This window comes from Primulina tabacum, chromosome 5, assembly GCF_025594145.1.
Source record: "Primulina tabacum isolate GXHZ01 chromosome 5, ASM2559414v2, whole genome shotgun sequence".
Taxonomy (NCBI): domain Eukaryota; kingdom Viridiplantae; phylum Streptophyta; class Magnoliopsida; order Lamiales; family Gesneriaceae; genus Primulina; species Primulina tabacum.
The window spans coordinates 15,103,485-15,123,368 of NC_134554.1; the positions used below are offsets into that span (position 1 = coordinate 15,103,485).

The 19,884-nt window shown below is 35.9% G+C and overlaps 2 protein-coding genes across 2 annotated transcripts; one reads left to right on the plus strand and one right to left on the minus strand.

The window, feature by feature from the left end:
• Nucleotides 1–3,584: 3,584 nt before the first annotated feature.
• Nucleotides 3,585–6,153, plus strand: LOC142546976 (S-adenosylmethionine synthase 3). The gene is made up of 2 exons (XM_075654986.1): nt 3,585–3,825; nt 4,720–6,153. Exon 2 carries the CDS (start codon nt 4,728–4,730, stop codon nt 5,907–5,909), a length of 1,182 nt encoding a protein of 393 aa, XP_075511101.1. The 5' UTR covers nt 3,585–3,825; nt 4,720–4,727; the 3' UTR covers nt 5,910–6,153.
• A 404-nt stretch (nt 6,154–6,557) lies between these two features.
• LOC142546977 (pleiotropic drug resistance protein 3-like) lies at nt 6,558–13,978 on the minus strand. The gene is given in 25 exon segments (XM_075654987.1): nt 6,558–6,869; nt 6,963–7,022; nt 7,024–7,218; nt 7,420–7,591; nt 7,703–7,930; nt 8,640–8,773; nt 8,867–8,950; nt 9,029–9,319; nt 9,393–9,725; nt 9,842–9,915; nt 9,997–10,131; nt 10,215–10,368; nt 10,482–10,585; nt 10,665–10,825; nt 10,910–11,223; nt 11,305–11,586; nt 11,671–11,972; nt 12,082–12,172; nt 12,272–12,325; nt 12,406–12,482; nt 12,565–12,724; nt 12,838–12,922; nt 13,043–13,128; nt 13,265–13,388; nt 13,486–13,978. Coding segments are annotated over 25 exon segments (4,356 nt in total). The 5' UTR covers nt 13,875–13,978; the 3' UTR covers nt 6,558–6,602.
• Between the last annotated feature and the right edge of the window lie 5,906 nt (nt 13,979–19,884).

Sequence of the window (19,884 nt, forward strand, 5' to 3'; positions counted from 1 at the left end):
AAAATAATTCGTGCTCTCGAATTTTGTAACCCACTTACAAGCAATCTATACAAAAGCTTGTTTTTGTAGGCAACACAAAATTAGTGACGCCATCGGTAAGAACAGAAAATTTCCCATCAACTGAACCATTTCCAGCCAAACCCATTAAAGAGATGCATATGAATTTCTTTGAACCGATACATCCATACCTTCAAGCAATGCCATATTAAATAATTATACACGGGGTTGAATCCAATCACTATTGTCATGCAACATGTTCTTCAGTTCAATGCTTTTATGCTCACACAATTTTCGGCCAGAGAATCCAAAAAGAAACGATCTTTCCAGTTTTCTTAAGCAATGTCTCGAGTGCCCCATATAGCGAACTGTTTCGAAGTTTGATTCCAAAAGGCAGTGCATTTGCTTAATAACCATTGACAGAAAAGAGTGAATGATTATGGTGGTGTGTGAAATAATATGCATGTTGTTGGTCCCACGTGTAGAATATGAGATAATAAAACCTGAAAATAAAGAATAAACTGGACACCGAGATTTACGTGAAAAACCCCTAAAATTATTAGGGTAAAAACCACGGGTAAGATGAAAAGAATTCCATTATAATATTTTGTGGTGTACAACTCACTCACTATGTTTCCAAAGAAAACACACACTCTCTTAATACATGAGAACAAAACATCTCACAAATATTATAGAACTAAGCACTCAAATACTTATAAGATGAGAGAAAACTCGAAAAAAGATGATTTCAGAATGAAGGAGGGAGCTCTATTTATAGAGCCTCTGTTAATGTGAAAACGCGTTAAAAACGCTTTATTTCCGTCTGAAATTCCTGCGTCTTATTTTGACAATTATAAGCCAACATTTGCATCCCACGTTTTTTTTATTCAACGAATTCAGCCAATTCACCCGACATGCAATAAATGCACACAATTGCCGACACATATTAGATATCATAAACAATAGCAAAAATCAATTTACCTTTGCAAGCCACATAAAATATGTGGCTGAATGAACCATATAAAAGGTGGCAAACAATTTCAGACTACAACTAGCAAATTTGAACATTGGACAGATTAATCTTCTACTGCCAAAGTTTGGGGAATCACCCTAGCTATTGAAAGGGTCACACGGGTTACAATGATTAGATGGGCAAAACTACATTCTGGCTCGTTTAAACTTAATATGGACTGTTGCTTTCATGGGACTCGGGGCGAATCTTTCGTAGGTGGTATTCTTCTAGATCACAAAGGGAACCCGATTAGAGCATTTCAGGTTCATTGGAGTCAGCTTTTGATGAAAGATGGTTTCATGTGTACTCAGAGAATATGCTCTCCGGCCACATCAAAGGGAGGCTTGATAGGATATGGAGTCCATACTTACTTCTTCCAGGATAACTTAGAGATGTCTGGTTGTCTCCTAGTGAAAGTAAAATCTGTTAATGTCAATCAGAAAAAAAGCAACACATACCCTTGAATAAGAATTAGATAATGTCAAGTCATAGGATCATCAAAGGTGGATTCTACTTTGACCAGAGAGGGTAACCCCTTGATGTCTATGCAAATCCGCCGAGGAAAACAACATGGCAGTATACTTTTAGGTATCACCACAAATTCGCAGCTGAAATTATCTTTCATGTCAAATGGAAAGGTGAAACAAGTGCACAAACAGAAGAAAACAAGTGAACAATGAGAATTTAACATTTCTCGTCAGCTATTCTATAGTACATATCGATTTTGAATTCAAATACATGTTAATCCATCAATTCAATAAATGAAGGTGCTGTATCCAACATAAAATTACTTAAAAAAAAAACAATCTCAACACGAGGATTACGAAGATATAATTTGTTTTGAGTTATGATGTAGTTTTGGGTGATAGAACTTGAATTCTTGTATTTCTTCTCAGATGGAGAGAAAATGGAAGAGAATTATTACTTGCAATATGTGCTTATCGACCTTAATCTCGTGCAGCTAAGGCGGTGTGATGGTGCACAATTTTGGCGCGCGACAGTCCGGAAGGTGTTTGGCAGAGTTTGGCACGCGAGCATGTGTCTTCACTGTGCGGGGCACACAAATTGTTATGTTGGAAACTCTGTTTGGCACTTCTAATCAGCTAAGGGTTGTCAACATGAAAGTTAGAGATTTATGTCTTGGATTTCATTTTCCGTTGACCTTGCTCAATTTGATTATCGTACATGATAATTATGCCAATTCTCTTTGCCTATAATTCCGGATGGATTTGGACTATACTCAAAACATAGAAGTTTTAGTGTTATGTTTTAGCTTTTCTAATGAAGTTGGTTTAATCTCATTTGAATTAATGCTCAGATTAATATGTTAGAAACCGTAACATTTGTCACTTCTCTATTACCGTTCAACATACTTTTCAAACATAAATCAAATACTAATCCAATCATTCATTGTCAAAACATATTTTCCCACTTTAACTATCAATTATATACTTAATATACTCAATTATATGACATACATCATGAATTATCGAGAATCAGAACACGATTTACGATAATACGATGCAGGGGCCTTATACTCTCCTTGGGTATAAATTGCATAACATAGGATCCCATACAAATCGCAATTAATCATAATCACCATTGCGTTTACACAAGTCAAGTGACGTGGATTTAAAAGCTATCCAACATAAATCATCCAAGTAGATGGATTTAAAATTCATAACTTCAAATCCATCCATCCAAACACAATCTTAAACATTTATTACACAACATCTATCCAATTACTAAAATTATTTCAAAATTTTATCGTAACATACTCACATATCAAAAGTCAAATCTATGTTATATTTCACCTACCATTGAATTCCTCGTATCTCTTATTAAATATATAGAAAGAAACATGAATCACATAGAGTAGGTAAAATATTGTTACAACCTCCAAATGTTGATGTTTTCGTTGTACACAATCGATGTAAGATATATGATTTTTTTGTTACTGTCAAAAATAATAAATAAAGAAATACAAGATTTCTACATATTATGTTTGATATATGCATACGAACAAGAGTGTATTATTTTTAAAATTTTCACTTTCAACATTAAATTTTATAACATATGCAAATGTTGTACATCACTACTATAATAGAGTAATAGACCTCATTTCTTTATCGATGAACATAGTGAACTTATAATTGATATCAATATCTCAAATTTAAGACGAATTTTTTAGTTTGAGATCTAATTATAACAAATTCTTTCAAATACTAAAAAATATTCATTCATTTAGATATTTCGGATTCAGATGTTGTCCCCCACATATTTATCTTTCATCCGGGTTATATTCATATCTCTTGTATTAAATGTGTTTTAACATTAATCTTTCATATCAAATACCGAATATAAAATATAAGTTAATATGTATAATATATATATTAAAATAATATATTTCTTATGACACATTTCGCATATCTTTTATCTGTGAGACGACCTGAATTCTATCCATATTTACATTAATAAATAACATTTTTGATATAAGGAAACAATATCTATATAACAAAAATAGGCCTGAATGCAAAAAACTCATTATTAATATATTATGCCATATAAGAAACGTCATCCACTTACCGACACCCGTTGATCTTCACCGGAAGATGCCAAGATAAAAACCACGTCCGAAACGCTAGCACCCACCCTTTGTCCCACCGACTAGTGGAATGACTCGTGATCTTATCTATAAATAGGATTCCTTTTTCCGTTACCAAGACTTGCAGGCGTTTGGTGTCTCTAAAGAAAGTACCCAATTACAATAAAGTTAGCAACTCCCTTCTGTCGGTCCTTGATTTTCATCTGCCAAGGTACAGAAGTTTGGTGGTTCTTTCGGTTTTTGTTGCTAGTTTTAGCCTCTGCGGATGATTCTATTCGTGGGTTTTGTCTGGGCTAATGTTGTTCTTGCTCTTTGATTTGAGTGTTTTCTTCTGAGTGAGTTATTTACCATTTCTCTGTCTGTGTAAATAATTTCTTGATTGTATTGATCTTTTTATTCCAAAATTTTTCTATGAATTTGTGATCTACTCATGGATCTTGGACTGTTTTGTTTAAGGTTTAGCGTTTAGAGTTGTGTTGTAGACAGTGGGAGATCTGAACTTGTTTTTGCTTCAAGGTTGGCATGTATTGGTTAGTGATAGTTACGGACGAGTTTCATCCCGTTTCTGTTTACTTAAATTTGATTTATAAACGGGTCCATTTTCTTCCTTTAACGCAGATCTAGGCATGGTTTGCTCGGTCAGAGGGCAGTAGGCTTTGATTACCCTTCATTGAAAGGATATCTGATTGTTCTTGTTATAATTATCATAGATGCGTTGTTCACTGGATTCTATTCTAACTTGCAATAATTTGACTACTCAGCATGCTTGTCCTAATAAAAAGTGAAGATTCGCGGGGACTTTCTGGGTTAAAAAACATGTTAAAATAGCTTCTACTATTTCAAAGCATCGCTTTGTTCTATAAACCGTGGTGCAGTATATCTTGGTTTTTTGGTGCTAAACGAAGAAAACCTCACTTGAAATGTAGAATCTGTCTTTTCGGAGTCTTGGGATATTCACACTTATATCTTAACCCAACTTCTTATATCCCAAGTGAGCCAGTGGCTCAGGTTTTCTTGTGGCGATTTGGATTTTTTCTGCCTTGTAGAATGGGGCTTTTCTTATTTCGAGGACAAAAACGAGGGATTTTGAGTTTATTTCATGCAGGTTGGGAAATGGACACCTTCCTGTTTACCTCTGAATCCGTGAACGAAGGCCACCCCGACAAGCTCTGCGACCAGATATCTGATGCAGTACTCGACGCCTGCCTGGAACAAGATCCTGACAGTAAAGTTGCTTGTGAGACTTGTACCAAGACCAACATGGTAATGGTCTTTGGTGAAATCACAACAAAGGGTGACATAGACTATGAGAAGATTGTGCGCACCACATGCCGCAATATTGGATTCATATCCGATGACGTTGGTCTCGATGCTGACAAGTGCAAGGTCCTTGTTAACATTGAGCAGCAAAGCCCCGATATTGCTCAAGGAGTTCACGGTCACCTGACCAAACGCCCTGAAGAGATTGGTGCTGGCGACCAGGGACACATGTTCGGCTATGCCACAGATGAGACTCCTGAGTATATGCCTCTCAGCCATGTGCTTGCTACTAAATTAGGTGCTCGGCTGACAGAAGTACGCAAGGATGGTACATGTCCCTGGTTGAGACCTGATGGCAAGACTCAAGTTACGGTGGAGTACTATAATGAAAATGGTGCAATGGTTCCAATAAGGGTACACACAGTTCTCATCTCGACTCAGCATGATGAGACTGTTACTAATGATGAGATTGCCAAGGATCTGAAGGAGCATGTCATCAAGCCAGTCATCCCAGAGAAGTACCTTGACGAGAAGACGATTTTCCACCTCAATCCATCTGGTCGGTTCGTTATTGGTGGCCCTCATGGTGACGCAGGTCTCACGGGCAGAAAAATCATTATTGACACCTATGGTGGTTGGGGCGCCCATGGGGGTGGTGCCTTCTCTGGAAAGGACCCCACTAAGGTCGACAGAAGTGGTGCATATATTGTGAGGCAGGCTGCCAAGAGCATTGTTGCTAATGGCCTTGCTCGCAGGTGCATAGTACAAGTCTCATACGCCATTGGTGTGCCTGAGCCGTTATCTGTTTTTGTTGACACTTATGGCACGGGGAAGATCCCTGACAAAGAAATCCTGCAAATTGTGAAAGAAAATTTTGATTTCCGACCTGGAATGATCTCGATTAACTTGGATTTGAAGAGAGGTGGTGGCGGAAGGTTCTTGAAAACCGCTGCATACGGGCACTTTGGAAGGGATGATGCTGACTTCACATGGGAGGTAGTTAAGCCCCTCAAATGGGAAAAACCCCAAGGCTAAACCCGAGACATCTGCTACTGATTTCCCATGTTACCTTGCGTTGTGTGTGTTTTTCTTCCATTTTGATTAATGTTCTTGCAGCACAGATTGCTGTGTGATATGCCATATAAGGAATGTGTGTGTGGTGTCTACTTAAATTACAGTTTGAGTCAGCAGTCGCATGTTTGCTAGTCAGATGAAAGCATCGCATATGTATGAATTGTTTCAAGTTATTGGATTTATCCTAATTCTGAGTTCGTCGCAATGTGCGCTATTTCGTACAAATACGATGTAATAATTATTTTTAAAAAATAAACATCTTGATACGATTTCCCATAAACTGGACCTTTTCGACAAAATCACTAATTCTGAAGCATTAAGACTCATATATCCCTGGAGATATCCAAATTTGTTGACCAACATTACCATCAAATTAAATTTAATTGTTTGTTATAATTTTGACGTAAAAAGTAATATTTTTCATAAGTGACGTCTCACAGAATTGATTTTTGATATTGTCTATTGAACTTTTTATTGAAAACTCTAATACATCATCATGATTTTTTATTTTTTGATAAAAAATTCCTAATTTTAGGGAAACAAGATAGATTGATACAAAGGATAGCATAAACAAAATATTATTTTGAAAATTTATATGATACATCGAAAGGACAAAATTTAAAATATGCATTTATGTTGGCGTCACACAAATGGTTACCTCCTCTGAAAGTTGAGTTTGCCAATACAAAATGCAAACAAAGCAGCAAAAAATATAGGGTAAAAGAATAAAATAACACCCACTAAAGGTAATTGATTATGGTGAAATCCAAAGTAGTCCCTCAGGAAAGCAGCAACGGATTTGGTTTCTCCAAACACTCTGATTGGCTTTTCTATATCTCCATATTGTGAAGTGAGCATCCCATTCAATGACCAAGAAGTTGGAATCACATAATAAAACCAGAGCCACCACTTGGGAATTTGCTGTACATTCAAGAACACAATTCACCGTCACCATATATCTCACAAGTACCTTTCTATTGAAGTGGGAATCAATTATTTGGAAGAAGTGGTTACCGGGCGAGGAATCAAGAATCCGGCGAACAGATTGAACATTGTGTAGAAAGTTGACTGCAAAACTGGCAGCCACTGGGAAACTTGGTGTTATCGAAACCATCATCATCCCAAGATAAGTGAAGTAGAGCAATGTAGTGAACATGGAGTAGAAGTACCAAAACACCTTATGTGCTGTCCAGTAGTATCCAATCAATGGATATGTTATCACTGTGAATGCAATTGCTTGTGCTAAGAGATATGGAATCTCTATTATGACCTGTCAAATTGAAGAAAAAGACTGTTGATTCCCACGTCAAAACGAAACGAATCACTCTAACAACTCATTATGCAGATAGGAATTAATTGTTGGCAGAACTTATTATGCAGATCGTGGCTCGCACCGGCTCTTTTGGTATCCGTGGGGCAGAAGCTGTTTCATTTAGACATTGCGAAAGATGAGGTTAAGGCGAATACATACCTGTGCTGCTGAAAATGCCAATGAAGTGTACATTCCAGCAAATCGTTCTCTGTAGAAAACCATCCGCTCCGTGCTGACATATGGAAGAACCGAGGAGGAATTGTTTATGCCACAGAAGAGAGCTGATGCATACATTGAACCAAGTAGAGTGAATAGGCTCTGCTGATTGTCTCTATCAAACAGAGCATAAAATATAAAAACACAAATCAGAGTTAGCATAAACCAATGTGGAAGCTGTTGCATGAGAGAGAATAATAAACTTGCAGAGATCTTTATGGCTTACATTTTCTTGCCCCGATCACGGAACAATAATCCGAAAAGAAAAGAAGAAAAAAGCATATGAAGTGATCGCGTCAAGTTGTATGAAGGGCTTCTCCAATAAGACCAGTGCTGCTTCCATAGGCAGGATTTGAATTGCCCCCACCAATTTTGTGAGTAAAGAGTTGGAAAATGGAGATCTTTCGAAACAGCCGGTGGTTTACCAAGGTGATTCACAAGCTCTTTGTTGGTCCTGGGAATCAAACAACAGAAAAGAGATTCATCACACACAATTAAGAAATATGACATGTTTCATTTGTTGTTAATAATAATAGTACGATTGGACTATCTAGCAGTTTAGACTAATCATTTCCCAGAGCAAACACGGATGCAAAATTATTTTTGTAGAATCGAACTTTCATAACTTGATATATCCCAAAGATTCTTAATTTAGCATCCTTAACTCCAATATTGACTGCTAAGCTAGCAGGAGCAACAATTGGCCTCCAAATGTCTCTACTGGATTCTATAGTGTAGACTCACTTCCATGGCCCACGGGCCTATGATGTGACATAACGTGCTTACATTTGTGGACTGTGGAGTCATTTCTTGAAGTTGTTGAATAACTTACTAAATACATGAAGCTACCTCTTGAATTCGTCATTACCACTTTTAGAATCCAGGCATTGGTAGATCGATATGCTAAGCCACAAAATCGACATCATGTTATGAAAGAAAGGGTGATTGTAACACTCCTTTCTCACATTGAACTGTAGGACATGTGGATGACTTTACAAGTTTGTTTAACTGATTTTTCTAACAGGAATTAATCGTTTTTGTAAAGGAGAAGAAATGCCAAGTAGTTACCAGCAAAATCTATCATACGGAATCTCGCTTAAATGAGTCCTTAAGTTTATAACTAATGCAAGAGACGGTTAACCATGTAGCCCATAGAAACTCACTTGTATAGAGAAGAATTCTTGTAAATGTCAGCAAAGTCTAAGCCAAGTTCAGCTTCAGATGAAGTTGAAGTAACCTCCAACATCCATGTTGCAGGATTGTAGTTGTCTCTAATTTTTGGTACACCGGAGTGACTCTGTAACGACTCGCAAAAGTAAACATCAACGAATAATCTTCAAGTAAGTTGAGCAAGAGAAAGCATCGTGTATTACTGAATACAAAGATTCACCTCAAAATATTCAATAATTTTCGAAGAATGCTGACCTAAAGGTCCACAATATATCATTTGACCTCCTGTTTTCAAGAGTACCAACTGCAGATAAAAACTATATGTTACTCTTGTCTTTTTTGGTAAGTGAAAACATGAATGGATCCAAATGTAAAAAGTTACCTCATCAAATGCCTCAAATATGTCGATACTCGGCTGGTGAATGGTACAGACTATTGTTCTGCCTGTATTCGCCACATTCTTTACTGCTCGCATAACTATTGCAGCTGCTCTCGCATCTAGTCCAGTTGTAGGCTCGTCCATAAAGATAATCGAAGGGTTAGCAACAAGTTCAACCGCAATTGTTAAGCGTTTTCTTTGCTCAGTTGAAAGACCAGTAACACCAGGCATGCCAACCAATGCATCCTTGATCCCATCAAGCTCGATGGTTTCAAGAACTTCATTCACAAATTCCTGAAAAAACACCATGAAATAATGTGCTACGGCTAATAAAGAAATGCAAACTGTTAGGAAATTAGTGTCCTACGTATTTGGTTTTAGGGTCGATACTAGGTTGGAGACGAAGCCAAGCAGAAAAAATGAGTGATTCTTCGACAGTAATCTGAGGAGAGTGTATGTCTACTTGTTCACAATAGCCTGAAACTCGAGCAAACGTCGATTGAACTTTAAGATACCCTCCTACTCTAATTTCTCCGTCTATGGTTCCGCTAGTTTTTCTGCCCGCAAGAACATCTAGAAGTGTGGTTTTCCCGGCTCCACTCACGCCCATCAGTGCCGTAAGAACACCCGGCCTAAATGAACCAGTGATGTCACTAAGAAGCCGAAGCCTTTTCTCGGTGAATCCACGCTCCTTCATTGCCTAAAAAGGTAATCATGGAACAAAATATGCCATCTAATTTCATTTCTGATGTTTCTTGATGATACCATGAAATATCATAACTTAGGAATAAAATGTGACTTGATTCATGTGTTTACCAAAGGGGTTTCAACATAGTACTGCACGTCTTCAAATGTTATATTTAAGGGTTCAAAAGGTAACACCATCTTATCTGCAAGAATGCGACAGAAAATTTAAGTAAACATGAAGTGAAATTACATAAATATTTTTTGATAAAATGGAAAAACCTGACCTTTGAGAGTTTTTGCGGTGTTTCTAGGAGGAGAAACTTTGGAATGCTCTTCTGCATGGGTTCGGGTGTCGGGTTCTGTATTTCCTTTTAGCTGGGAGAGCTTTTCACTTGAAATAATAGCGCGAGAACTTGAAGCTGGTGCATTGTTTCAAATATTTATTTCGTTACTTGAATCATCTTGACTTGGAATCTAAACAATTATCTAAAAATGCTCTTACATTTCAAGAAAGTTAGGGCCAATGTGAATCCAATGTTGAGAAGCAATGTATATACTAAGAGGGCACCGATGGATATCCAATAAAGATTTCCTCCAAAGCTTAAACCCCGGTTTTGAAGTGCTTCATGTCCTATTGTTGTATTTCCTTGCAGCTCCTTTACAAAATTTGGCAAAGACAGAACAGAGAATGATTTTGTTGGTCCTGTTGTTAGTTGTTTCGAAATTTCCAAATTGAGAAAATGGTAGTAAAATTAAGAAACATGTTCACCTTTTGCCATCTTGGAGCTAGAAATTCATTCACTGCAAGGCCTATCTCTCCATATGATAGTGGAGAAACCCAGAAAGCCCATTTCAGCCATTCTGGCATGGATGCTGCAAGAAACAGCAAACTCCTGAGTGCCAGAAGTTAAAATATGTGACGAACTAAAACAAATAAATTAAAACGACTCACGTCTCGGGATCAAGAATCCACTGAATAGCATTACAAACAGTATGCACATACTGCCAGCCGTTGTAGACGCAACGACACTCCTAAAGACTGATGCCATGAAACGGAACATAGATATCGAGGTCATATGTACCGCAAACAACAATATCATTTGTCGAAAAAACCTGAAAAAAACAAAAGTAAGGTATATGCTAATTCACAAAATATCAAACATTTTTCTGTACTGTAAAATGTTGAATGGCAGCAACCTTCCGGCCTCGGGGCTGAACCCGATGACATAGTAAGTGAGTGACGTCCATACAATAGCTTCAAAAACCGAAAGTGGAATCTTGAGAATGGAAGCTGGAATTGCATAAGCCCAAGCAGGGTAAAAGTATGAGTCTCTCTGTTTGTAGAAAATTTCAAGCCTCGCAATGGTCATCGAAAGCTCGGGAAATCCATCGATAAGAAGAATAAGGAGTGAATAAAATAGAGCTCCCAAGTAACTGTTAGCATGTACAATATCAATTCCCATTTGTGTCCTCAAGAATACAGTCATTGTGACTGATGCAATGATGATAAGCTGCAAAAGATCGAATTGTATTGAAGAAGTACTTAGAAAACTCAATGTAACTCTGAGAAAAAATCAATGGACTAAGCCAACCTGAACAGCTTTGAATACATATATGAAAGAGTTTCTTCTCATGAGAAGGTATTCCCTTGACAAACACGCTTTAAACAACGTCCATTTAGAAAGAGAATACTTGTTAAAACTTGTTGCATTTTCGTGGCTTTTGGACTTATCGTAAGGAACAGAGAGATCTTCGCTATATTTCTTCATGTAGGACGACTCATTGCATTTTCTTGAGAATGCTTCAACCGAAACATAACGATAAGTTTGGTCCGTTTCATTCCAGTATTGTTCTTGATCGTTCCTTGAAATGACCTGATGATTAAACCATTCAAATGTGAGATGATATTGGATTACACGACATGAAATAGCGAAAATACACAGATTTAATGAACTTGCCTCCTGAAGAAAATCGGCAACTCCTTTTCTTTCGGGACATTTGAATCCACATGACTTGAAAAATTCTAAAACATCAGTTCGAGGTCCATGATAGATGATCTTTCCCTCTCCCATTAAGATAATATCATCAAATAAGTCGAACGTTTCTGGTGCTGGTTGGAGAAGTGAAATAAGTATAGTTGCATCTGTGATATGCGCTAGTTGTTGAAGAAAACAAACGATCTGGTATGTTGTCGAGCTGTCTAAGCCGTTAGATATTTCGTCCATGAATAAAGCTTTTGTTGGTCCAACAATCATCTCACCTTAATAAAGTCGATCGAAGATTAAATACTTGAAATCACAAAAACATTTAGTATTATTGGAGTAACCATGTTGCAAGAAAATGACTTGTACTTTTAACAATGAGACTACCTGTTGTGAGTCTTTTCTTCTGTCCACCTGAGATACCTCTCCTCATGGCGTCTCCGAAGAGCATGTCAGCACAAATATCTAGTCCAAGAATCTGAAAAATGTCGAAATGATATGGTAACTATCAATTGTAAGGCGCTTGATCTACACAGTGCTAGCTGAAGAGTAATAACTAAATCAAGTAAGAAAATACTTTTAATATGTAGTCTGTCTGAAGTGTTGTCTTTTGTCCTTCTACAGCAATTGCCTATCCCGAATTAAGACAAAGAACGCATAAGTTTGACACAAAAGGAAAATGAGAACTAAAAGTATTCGGAATTTAAGTACCTTCATGTAGGTATCTATATCAGGATCAGGAACAATTTTTGCTTCTTTCTCCTTTTTAGTAAGTCGAGTCATAATTTCTGAGGATTAGATCATGTTATCAATCATCATGAAAAAATAATTTTCGCGATAAATCTAAATTTTATATTATAAACTAGTTGCCTGCTCGGCTTCCGATTCCTTGACAGCGAGATGAAAAATCTAATGTTTCTCTGACAGTCATTTCAGGGATGTGCTGATCATATTGGCTTATATAAGCTGAAGTTTTCTGTGCTACAAACTCTTCCAGTTTGTACCCGTTGTATGAAATCTCGCCAGTAACCTATTGTGGAGGAAAAGCACAAACACTTCTTACGTGGAACTTTATTGAAAATTATATGACATAAAAAACCAAAATAATTGGCCTTCAAAGCCAAAAAAACAGAGGCACCACACCTTAAGCGACTTTTTCAGGTTGCCTGAAAGGGCTTTCAAGAATGTTGTCTTGCCACAGCCTGGAGGACCTAGTAACAGAGTCATTCTGCAACAAGAATTCCTTATCACATACCATACATACACCAACAAAGTGAAGCAAACAAATTACAAGTTTGTTGTTTTTCGAAAAAAGTAGAAAACAGGAGAGAAAGTATATTCAATATACCTTCCAGGCCTAATTATGCCACTAACACCATTAATGATGGTTATCTTGGCTTCTTGTGATGGTAAACAAGGAAGTTTGCTAATGCCCTGTCACCAAAACGGAGCTTTTATTGAAAATATGGATATGAAATCAAGAGAAGTGCTTTTAAATAATCTCTATTCTAAGACGATTATGACAGAAACTAACCAAGTTCTTCAATCCAAATGCAACCTTAAAACTTACCGAAAGAGCACTTTTCACGGTATTCCAAAGTGTTGGGAGTGGCTTTCCATAGACAATTTCGCATTCATCTTCGACTCGTAAGTTCTTGTATCTAACCTCAATTGTGGGCAGTTCAACACCAACTCTACATTCCAAAAAATAAAAGAAGAACCAATCCTCAAAGTCATGTTACAAAATAGAAAACAAATCCTTGCTTCCAAAAAGATGAGAAATATTCTTACTTGTCAATCCTTTTCCTGATTTTACGCAATAACCTAAGGTTGTCATGTTCAATATGTTTAATGAGCTTCTCAATGAACATATGTCTTTCAGGAGCACCAAGTTTGGTGACATCAACAATCCTTTTGCCTCCATTTTCGGGTTCGTTCCCATCGGCAATTTGATCAAACAGAGAAGATCTCAAGCGGTCATAAGTTGGCAGCCTGTCTATGGCAGCCCAGTGCATCAGAGTTTCATCATCAAGGTCGTGAATATCTGATGCATTACTCAACTCTGAGTTGCTTCGAAAACTCGAGATGCGGCGCCGGAAGGATGATCTTAAGCTCCTCCCAATCTCTGACAAATCATGCCTAAACGACTCTATCTCATCAGTGCCAACCAAGTCAGCCATTGATTATATTTGGATATAAATCTACATTTGATCAACTTTTGACATTCATTTTTATATATATATATATGATCAAAGCTAGAGATATCTAATGCACAATATTTTGACGGAAACGTTTGACATATCACACACACACACATATATATACTCATCTGAAAGTTGACTTTCCATCTTTAATAAATGAAGCTAAATCTAGAAGAAATGCATGTGAACACATGTGAATTAAGGCCAACACAAGTACACAACCACAACTCAAGGATCTTCCAATATTATATGATCTTCCAATATTATATATTATACAAAAACTTTTGTGAGACACCCTCGCAAGTCAATTTTATTCGTGATATGAGTCAACCCTACTTTTATATATATATATATATATATATATATATATATATAATAGGAGTGTATGTAACAGAATTATATGGATAAAATGTTTATATTTTTCGAAGTCAAATTTTATTTAGCTTTAAATGACAGTGATACAAAATTTTGTCCCCCACCATATATATATATATATATATATATATATATACACACAAAATTTTGTCCCCCACCACCTTTAAACTATATATATAAATATATTATAGGTTATAGGAGTGTATCTAACAAAATTATATGGATAAAATGTTTATATTTTTCAAAGTCAAATTTTATTTAGCTTTAAATGACAGTGATACAAAATTTTGTCCCCCACCACCTTGGAACTCGGGTCTTTACTCCACCCAAAGCCATTTCGGAGTGGAAGATACAAATCTCAGATAGTATTATGTTACATAAAACTTGTAGAGTACTAAATAAGATTATTGTTAGTGTTATTAAGAGTGGTGGATTGTATTTTGAGAGCATTGTAGAATAGATACAAAATAATTGACACACACACACACATATATATTGATATCCCATGGATTGAAAGGGGATCGTTTAAGATGCCCGAAATGCGCAACGTAAGTTTCAAAATATTTTTCATACAAGAAATCGAGCACGCTAAACACTAAGATGTGTAGCAAATACAATCACAAAGATTGATGTTTTGGCTCCAACCAAGTTGTAAACAACTTGGCTCTTGAATGGTTGACCCTCTACAAGCTTTCCTTATTCTTGGACTCCTTCCTTCAAATTAGGTCTACCACCAACAAGCTAAATCCACTCTAATTTTGCACTAGAAAAATTAGAACATTTTTCATTTGAGAAGAGAGAGTTTCCTCAACAAAAAAATGAAGAAGAAAATGGAGGAGAAGTTATTGTTCAAATTTCGGCCACCATGGTATGAGGAGAGAAGGAAGAAGTTTTTTTTCTTGGTTGGAAAAAATTGTTGTGTAGTCCAAGGACATGTCATGCCTTGGATATTGAAAAGGTAGCATCCACCCTTTCACCTCCCATGCATGCAATTCTATTTGGGCTTGTAACAATTACAAGGCTCATGAGCTTTAATTTAATTGTCTCAAACAAATTTGAAACCAATTAAATCTTACTTGATTTTACTCAAGCCCACTAGTTGAATAATTATTTCTAATTGGGCTCTACAAGGCCCAATATTATTTAATTAATTCAACACTTGAATTAATTAATTATTTGGACTCTATTAGGCCCACTAGTGTTTAATTAATTCAACACTTGAATTAATTTAATTTAATCCATAATAATGTTTATAAAAATCACAATTTTCAAATACATTATTTGTTTGGCCAACTTTTAATTTAGGAGCACTTTCTCAAATTAAAAGTTACATTCTCCTTATAGAAGTCATACTTCTATTTTTATTTGTGCTTATAAACTCCTTTATAAGCCGTTCAACACATTGAACTATTTTACTTCTCAACGGGATCTAGAAAGTTAGTACTTGTGTGACCCTCAATGGTTCAATGATACAACTAGCCGTAGGTTCACATCTCAATGTGATTCGGGACTAAACATGTCCTTATATGAGCATACCCCAGTTGCTCCATTCTTACTTATCAACTCCTTGATATTAAGAACGTCAAAACTCAAGTCTGATAGTAGCCAACCAATCATGTTAAACGCCTAGCAGCATCGCTTACATGATTTCCTAGGTATCAAATGATAGTGCCTGCAAGAACCATTCAATTATGGTTAGCGTACAGTACGGTCCTTTCATCTCATATATCCCGACCGATTCGACAACTATTGGTATATCGAGAGCTGTCAAAGAATCGATACTATGTGTCATGTCGTAGTTGCATCGATGGTGTAATCTAAGAAACCCCTTTCTTAATTACCATCCATACTCTGATCAGAGATTTCAAACTACATACACATAGGATATCCATACCCGAAGATAAGCGGTGAATCCCCGACTACAATGCATCGACTCCTATATGTTCGACAAAACACCCAACCTTGCCACCTGATGATCCCATGAGAGTCGGTAAACAAGTCAAAGTGTAATGCTATCACATAGAGTCTCAATGTTGTCCCGGGTCATAAGGACTAATGGTGTACAACCATAAACTAGGACTTTTTCACTCGATAAGTGAGAACCACTTGGAAAGTCCTATATGGAGGGTTGTTCAGTGCACTCTACTAGGAGCACCTTCTGCATGCTCGGACATCACAATGTCCCCTACCAATGAAACATAGTACTCACATAGCAGATACTAGTCTCAAACTCGAGCGGCCTATATCCTTCTTAGCAGCGGCTGAATCGACTAGGAACTATTTATAATATACAGTATTCCAAATATTAGTTTCATGATACTCATCATATGAGCATCTCATATTCTTTCTACTATTTGTATATTTAAAGACTTTATCTATGCAACTAGCATGAGTATACAGATAAAGATGTATCAAAACAATAATTTCAAATATTATTAAAATAAAAATTATTTATACATAGAGTTTCATTGTGAACACTCGGCCAACATTTGGTTCGACGGACACCTACTCTAACATGGATGAGCCATCCAAAAGTAATATATTGAATATGAATAAGTTGGACAATCAAACATGATATTTATATGAAAAATACATGAGCTTTTCATGACCCTTCTACCTTTGCTAGAGATGGGCCGGGGCCCATTATCCGGTGTGGGCTCGATTTGGATGGGCTCATTAGTTTTGGGATAACTTTTCACAAAATGTTAAAAGTAAAATTTACGGTAAAAAGTAAAAATCTCAAAATTACAAAATATATCAAACTACGCACTTTATAAAAAAAATTCTCTACTCAATTGTGTTTTTCTTCACACATTGAGAGACCTATTTATAGAATTTCTTTGGAAATAATCCAAAAATAAATACATCATCACACATTAATTTTCAATATTTACAACTCTTATTTTCAACATTCAACTTTCTTATTTTCAATATTATATTTTCTTATTTTCAACATTCCCCCTTGTGATGATGATCATGATAAAATGATTGTCTTCATTGCGTGTTTTTATACTGTCTCGTTAAAAATCTTACTAGAAAAAATTCATTGGGATAAAAACCATAGTAACGAAAAAATAGTACAGTCACGTAAACTCTCCCTCATGTTAACACGAACAATTCTTCACCAATTTCGTAGATTGCGCATCCCAATGTTATATATATGCTTTCTGAATACTATCGTGGGAAGTGCCTTTCTAAAGAGATCTGATGATTTTTTACTTTATTGAATGTAACGAATATCAATGTCTTTATTATTCTCAAGCTCTTGGGTGAATGCGAAGAACTTAGGGGGAATATGTTTAGTTCTGTCGCTTTTTATGTATCCTTCTTTCATTTGAGCAACACATGCATCATTATCTTCGTATAGTATCACATGCTTCTTGTCAAATGATAATCCACGTGAGATTTGGATATGTTCGGTCATTGATTTTAGCCACACACATTCACAACTTGCTTCATGTAGTGCAATAATCTCAACATGATTTGGTGAAGTTGTTATTAGTTTTTGTTTCTGTGAACGCCAAGAAATTGCAATGCCTCCACGAGTAAATACATATCAGATTTGAGAACGTGCCTTGTGTGGACCAAATAAGTACCCAACATCAGCATAACCAATTATAATTTGATTGGTATCTTTTGAATACAAAAGTCTCAAGTCTGTCGTTCATCGTAGATAACAGAATATATGTTTAATTCCGTTCCAGTGTCTCTTTATTGGATATGAACTAAATCTTGCCAATAAATTTACAGAAAAAAATATATCAGGTCTTATACAATTTGCAAGATACATAAGGGCACCCATAACATTTAGATATGATACTTCTGAACCAAGAATAAATTCATCATCTTCACATGAACGGAATGGATCATTTTCTATATTTAATGATCTAATAACTATTGGAGTACTTAAAGGATTTGATTTATCCATATTAAACGTTTAATGATCTTTTCTATATAATTTGACTTGTGAACAAATATTCCACATTCTATGTGTTCAATTTGCAAACCCAGACAATACTTTGTTTTTCCAAGGTTCTTCATTTCAATTTCTTCCTTCAAGTACGACACAACTTCTTGAATTTTCTTATTCGTTCCAATGATGTTTAAATCATCAACATATACAACAATAATTATGCATCTAGATGTTGTTCTCTTAATGAAAACGCAATGGCATATTGAATTATTTACATATCATTTTTTCATCTTCACTTAGCCTATTATACCACATTCGGCCGGATTGCTTTAACTCATATAATGATTTTTGTAATTTCATAGAATAATATTCTCTGGGTTTTGAATTTTGTGCTTCAAGCATCTTAAATCCTTCAGAGATTTTCATATATATATTACTATCGAGTCATCTGTATAAGTAAGCCGTGACCAACATCCATAAGATGCATTTCTAAATTTTCAGATACCGTCAAACTAATCAAATACCGAAACATAATTGCATCTATAACAGGATAATACGTTTCTTCAGTAATTAATTCCAGGCCTTTGAGAAAAACCTTGTGCAGCAAGTCGAGCTTTATATCTTACTATTTCATTTTTCTCATTTTGTTTTCGAATAAAAACTCATTTGTATCCATCATGTTTTACACCTTCAGGTGTAAAGACTATAGGCCCAAAAACATTACATTTATTTAGCGAATCCAATTCAACCTGGATGAAGTCTTTCCATTTTATCCAGTCCTGTCGATTTTTACATTAACCAAATGATTTTGGTTCATGATCTTCATTGTCATTTATCATGTCAAATGCAACATTGTAAGAAAATATATCATCAATTTTTTTATATCTTTTCGGTTCCATATTTTTCCAGAATTAATATAATTGATAGAGATTTCACGATTTTCATGACTTTGTGGTTCCGACGGAACATTTTCATCATCATGTATTTCTGCCGGAATATCATTCTCTATTTTGTGATCATCGTGTTTCTCTATACCTTTTCTTTTCGAGGATTTTTTATCCTTGGAACTAATTGGCCTTCTACGCTTCAAACGTTTAATGACATCATGAGTGTCTTCAATTTGTTTCTTTGGAGTTTCAATTCGAGCAGGGGCATTTAAAATATGCATATATGATTTAGTTACTCATTTTGTATCTGCAAATGCATCTGGTATTTGATTTGTTATTCTTTGAAAATGCATAATTTGATTACATATTTTTCACATTGTTTAGTTATTGGATCCAGATGTAACAATGATGATGTATACCATGTAATTTTTTTTTGATATGTTTCTTTTCTCCCCCTAACGTTGCGAAGATTTCCTCGTTAAAATGACAATCAGCAAAACGTGCTGTAAACACGTCTCATGTCTGAGGCTCAAGATATCGAATGATTGATGGGCTATCATAACCAACATAAATTTCGATCTTTCTTTGAGGTCTCATTTTTGTTCGTTGAGGCGGTGCAATAGGCACATATACCATACATCCAAAAATTCTCAAATGAGAAATGTCTGGTTCTTTACCAAATGCAAGCTGTAATGGGGAGTATTTATGATATGTACTTGATCTGATGCAAATTAATGCAGCAACATGTAAAATTGCATGTCCCCATATAGAAACAAGGAGTTTTGTTTTCATAATCATTAGTCTAGCAATCAGT